The 5,508-nt window shown below is 35.2% G+C and overlaps 1 protein-coding gene across 1 annotated transcript; it reads left to right on the top strand.

Annotated features, from left to right (window-relative positions):
- Positions 1-1,826: 1,826 nt before the first annotated feature.
- Positions 1,827-3,546, top strand: LOC147063870 (uncharacterized). Its single transcript, XM_085958982.1, has 2 exons — positions 1,827-2,501; positions 3,164-3,546. Exons 1-2 carry the CDS (start codon positions 2,427-2,429, stop codon positions 3,509-3,511), a joined length of 423 nt encoding a protein of 140 aa, XP_085815108.1. The 5' UTR covers positions 1,827-2,426; the 3' UTR covers positions 3,512-3,546.
- Positions 3,547-5,508: the final 1,962 nt, after the last annotated feature.

The raw sequence follows: 5,508 nt of genomic DNA, 5'->3' as shown, positions 1-5,508 counted from the left end.
TTTTTCAAAGTTCTCCAAATCTTCTCATATTACGAAATTATAGTACTTTGCACCAATTTGTCGATCGGAAATATCGAAATTTTAGTACTTTTTACATATTTTTCCCGATATTCAAAATTATAATATTTTGGGCGTACTATACCTGTTTTATATCGTACATAGTACGCGGTCCAAAATATTTGTACTACAATTATTGTAGTACAAATACTATATTTATAGTACGGTTGGCAACACTGACAGTGATCATTTCCATTGTTGCCATCTTTTTGTTACCGAAATATAGTACGCGGTCACCACCATTTTTAGATTAATAAAGCCGGGAGCGGAATGCACAATCTAAGATTTCGTTCCTAAGGATAAGTCGCCGAAAAGCATGACTTAACTATAGACAATCCTGAGTATAGAGTTAAGGAATCCTTAACCATAGACTACTTTTGTTATGAACACGCCCCCTTCTGTATTACCATTTACCACTGACAGCTGCTGTCAAAATAAATTCGCATGTCTCTAATGCCGGCGCTCCATTGGCACGCAAGTCAGACGATTTACAGTCTTCGGACTTTTTTTTCGCGTGGAGCACCCCAGGTCTGCGGACTTTTTAATTCGCAGACCAGGCTCGTTGGATTTCAAACATGTTTGATATTTTACTCGCCGAGCCGCTGAAATTCGTACGTTCACCACGCTTTACCGTCACATTATTTATATCTATGCCGACGGACGACAGCGCCATCATTATTTTACTGTCATTCAAAGTGTTCGGACATCTCACATCGATAACAACAATGGTAGATCTACGAGTGCATTCGAAAAGTTTCTTGGAAGATTTTATTAGTTGTTTTAAAGACAACCCATCGTTGTGGAAGACGACCAGCCCACTATACAAGAATCGTGATGCCAAGTCCTTGGCGTATGCGGAACTTTTGGAGATTTTAATCAAGGTGGAGCCGCAGGCAAGGGTCGACGATGTTAAAAAGAAAATACAGACATTGAGGCCGGGTTACAGAAAGGAGAGAAATAAAGTAAGGACATCATATCGAAGTGGAGCCGGCACAGACGCAGTTTATCTACCCAAACTGTGGTACTATAAAAATTTGGAGTTCTTGAACGACCAAATGGAAGGTACGTAGGAATTAAAAGGAATTAAAAGGAAAGGAAAGTAAAGCTATTTATTATACACGTGCAGATTATGAAATTGTCGTACCTAGCTCTGAAAGTGACATCGCATTAGATTAGCTACTATTAAGCAATTAAAACATACAGCTATGAATCATTTCTAGTCACAATAAAATTTCTTATTCTTTGCCGAGGTAGGTAATAAATAATAATAATATATAGGTACGAGGGAATGCTTTAAAGCTATTTATTATACACGTGCAGACTATGACATTGTCGTATCTCTGAAAGTGACATCGCATTAGATTAGCTACTATTAAGCAATTAAAACATACAGCTATGAATCATTTCTAGTCACAATAAAATTTCTTATTCTTTGCCGAGGTAGGTAATAAATAATAATAATATATAGGTACGAGGGAATGCTTTAAAGCTATTTATTATACACGTGCAGACTATGACATTGTCGTATCTCTGAAAGTGACATCGCATTAGATTAGCTACTATTAAGCAATTAAAACATACAGCTATGAATCATTTCTAGTCACAATAAAATTTCTTATTCTTTGCCGAGGTAGGTAATAAATAATAATAATATATAGGTACGAGGGAATGCTTTAAAGCTATTTATTATACACGTGCAGACTATGACATTGTCGTATCTCTGAAAGTGACATCGCATTAGATTAGCTACTATTAAGCAATTAAAACATACAGCTATGAATCATTTCTAGTCACAATAAAATTATTTATTCTTTGCTGAGGTAGGTAAGAAATAATAATATATAGGTACGATCATGGCGGTGGAAGCGCGGCTTATTGAGTCGTGGTCGGGTCCCAGGTTCAAATCCTGGGTCTGACAAGTACACATTGAATTTCAATTTGTGTATGAGTCAGAGTATGGACCTAATATGTTGAGCAAGTGGCTGACATCCATTTCTCGTAAAAACAAAATCTGTCAATACAAACCTCCACTCCGTGGAGGTCCATATTATGATCGGACATGGTCGAAAGAAGAAGAAAAGAAATGATCATAAAATCAAAAATCGCTCGAGTTAGGTTCCTTCAGAGACAATCAATAAATCGTCAATCATCAATCAAAATTAATGGTACAGTTTGGTTATGAGGAATACAGCGGAAAACACATTTTGAAAATACCCGATATACTGGATTACACCAATTATACCAATATCAATATTAACCGTATGAAGGAATGGGTACTTAGGGGAGAGATAATAAAAAACAAGTTTGAGTATTATGTTGTATTTTAACAATTTACATTTTGTTTTACAGAATCGAGCTCAATATCCAGCATGGTGGACGATTTGGAAAACATGTCTCCTGATGAGAGTTACTCCAACTCGTTAAACAACGAAGATTGTATTGAGGTAAAACATTTTAACTAAATTGTTACATTGGTTTAATTTATCTATTGCTTATCATACTTTCTTGCCATGTGACAGCCCCGGTATAGGTGATATTTTCAATTTTCATGTTTATTGGAGCTTGAAAAATGCGGAATCTAGCAGCTAAAATGCCAAAAACATTTTCTATAATTCGCCTGGCTCTGCATGTCCGATAATTATATATTCTTTTACTGTGATTTAATTGCCTTTGTGAATACGGCTTTATGAAATCGTTACGTAATGCAAAGGCTTCATCGCCAATATAAACAAATGGCAGTGCATCAGAATTAGCAGTAGGTTTTTTTGGTGCAGGTATTTTTAATCTGCCTTCGTCTAAACGTTTGAAAAAATCAGATTTTCTCAGTACGCCTCCATCAGAAATACGTCCATTTGTTCCAACATCAACATAAATAAATTCATAATTAGCATTTGCAATCGCCATCAAAACAATGCTGTGGAAATGTTTGTAATTATAAAAGTGGGAGCTGGCGCCTGCAGGTGGCACGATTGCAATGTGTTTCCCATCAACTGCGCCCAGGCAATTTGGAAATTGCCATTTACTATTAAATTCTTCTGCAATCGTCTCCATTTCTTCGTGCGTATCAGGGAACTGCAACAAAAAATAATCAACATTTTATTTACAGATAGAATATTCGCCTTCAACATCCACGTTGTCGACTACTCCAAGGTCGAATCTCAATAGAGCACCAGAACCCCCATCGTTCAAACGAAAAAAATCGAATGATAGCGCCAACAAAGTGTTAGAATTAATCACCGACAAACTAAGCAAGACTGAAGATGAATTTGATGTTTTTGGCAAAATGATGGCCATGAAACTACGATCGATGTCACAGGGACAAAGATTGCTGGCCGAGAAGCTGATGCATGAAGTTGCCTTTATGGGACAAAGTGACAAAATAATGCCAGCAACTACTGTTCATACTCAACCAGTTTATCGTATATTAAGCAAAAATGTACAAAAGCCGGTATAATAAATTAATGTTTTTTGTATGAATAAATATCTTGTAAAAATATTTGTTTTTTTGTTTGTTTTTATGCCTATAAACCTTAGCTTAAGCGATACAACAAATGGTAAGTATTTGAGCTATGTTAGCAAACCTATATTATTATGTGGCCTCATTTAGAAATCAAATTCCATGCTTGCTTTTCGAAGAATATGACTAGTATTACAATACATTCAACAGGAATAATTAAGCAGCTTGCTTACAGCCTATATGGAGAGTCCTGGCTAGGTACAGCATTCTAATGGTCTATTGAATATTTAGCATGTCAACGATGGCCTTATTTGTGACTATATATATATACCTATCTCAAATGCATCTTGTCTGCCATTCTTATGATGTTGCCGTCTATGATTTATATAGGTAAAACAATCCACTAAACGTTCACTTTATAAGACCAACCAATGTCTACTTGTTAATGATATATTTGTAAATTTGCCCAACTTTATTAGATGACGTATAATATAATACACACCTTGAAATATTCTCCTTTCAAAACGTCAATGATGACTTGGCAAGTTTCGGGAATTATCTTGCCCAGAGTTTGTCTTCCAATCGCAGTTCTATAATGCAAGTCAGTGAATGTTCCGCCGGCAGCCAAAAATCGCAGGGTTGCACATAATCTATCATGAGGAGAAATAGCTTCCCTCATCATAGTATTTTTTTTTTTAATAAATGGGGAGACCAAATTATACAGTTCTGTGTATACATCCTCCGACATTCGCAAATAATTGCGGAAATCGCTCGGTTGCAAACGCAATTCTCGTATTAAATTTGTGTGGGATAATGTCGTTCGTTTCCTTATCCAATGTTTCACCCAGTATTTGTGTACCCTTTGCTTCGTTATTACATTATCTGCCACCCAATAACCCAAAAAACATAAAACGTCGGTATCATTTAACGCCATCACGATTATACTGTCAGATATACGTATATTATCTATGCTGTCAAAGTCGACTGTTTTACTCGTCAAATTAATTATATACTCGTTTCGTTGAACGTCTGTTGGCCAGTAGCAGAACGTAGAAAAATCTGAAGACTTATTGTCGTCGGACTTTTGGCTCGCCAATGGAGCGCTGGCATAACACAGTCCATACACTCAAATTCATTTAACAATGTATCTCAATATGGATATTGATAGTGTTAATTCGTTTGGCATGTACTTGCAGAATATTATTTTATTTTTATACGCCAGCCCGCAGAAATACAAAATACCAGATGAAGAATGACACTTGATGCTAGTGTTACCATGTTAAAAAAAAATCTTGTGGTGCCTGTGGAATCACGTATAATGACTTATAACGGAAACATAAGAGTATTATAATTAAATATTAATATGTATTTATAGTTATTGCATTTATAAAATGCAGTTGTCATATTTTTGTCATCGTTTAACAATAATTATAAAATAATTTACCTAATTTACCTAACGAGAATTTTTAAATATGGTATTATTTTCAATAAAAATGATCTTAACTAAGGACAGTGTTTCTGCATAGTGTTTTCTGCTAAGGAAATTTTAGTTATGACAAATGTTTCTGCATTCCGCTCAATAATAACACCCAAAGTTAAAATTTCAACTTTTTTTGGGTACGTTCGTTTGTGCATCGTGTGCACAGTGCACGATTGTGCACGATTTTTTTTCGTTTGGAATAGAAATTTTGGGTGGAACACTAAATTTGAAATTGGAATTTTTCGGTTATTATAGGTGCACAAACGAAAAAAAATCGTGCACTAGCGAACGCACCCAAAAAAAGTTGAAATGTTAACATTGGGTGATCCAAGTAAATGGACATTCTCAAAGATCTAATTATTAGAAAAAGGTTTTCTTCGACATCTTTGTGTGTTGTACCTACCTATGCTAATTCATTAATGATCAAGTATCCAACATTATACAATATAACAATTAATTTCTGTAGTCTTTGAAATCTTTTTACCCATAGACAGCTGTCATTTTTTTAAAGGTC

This window comes from Rhyacophila brunnea, unplaced genomic scaffold (assembly GCF_057557595.1).
Source record: "Rhyacophila brunnea isolate RB1 unplaced genomic scaffold, BYU_Rbru_1.0 scaffold_8, whole genome shotgun sequence".
NCBI lineage: Eukaryota > Metazoa > Arthropoda > Insecta > Trichoptera > Rhyacophilidae > Rhyacophila > Rhyacophila brunnea.
This window is presented reverse-complemented; position numbering and strand designations above follow the sequence as displayed.

Coding starts and splice junctions, on each gene's coding strand:
- LOC147063870 (XM_085958982.1), top strand. CDS start 2,427: ATGGTGGACGATTTGGAAAACATGTCTCCTGATGAGAGTTACTCCAAC. Junction 2,502..3,163: donor ACAACGAAGATTGTATTGAG/GTAAAACATTTT, acceptor TTTTATTTACAG/ATAGAATATTCGCCTTCAAC.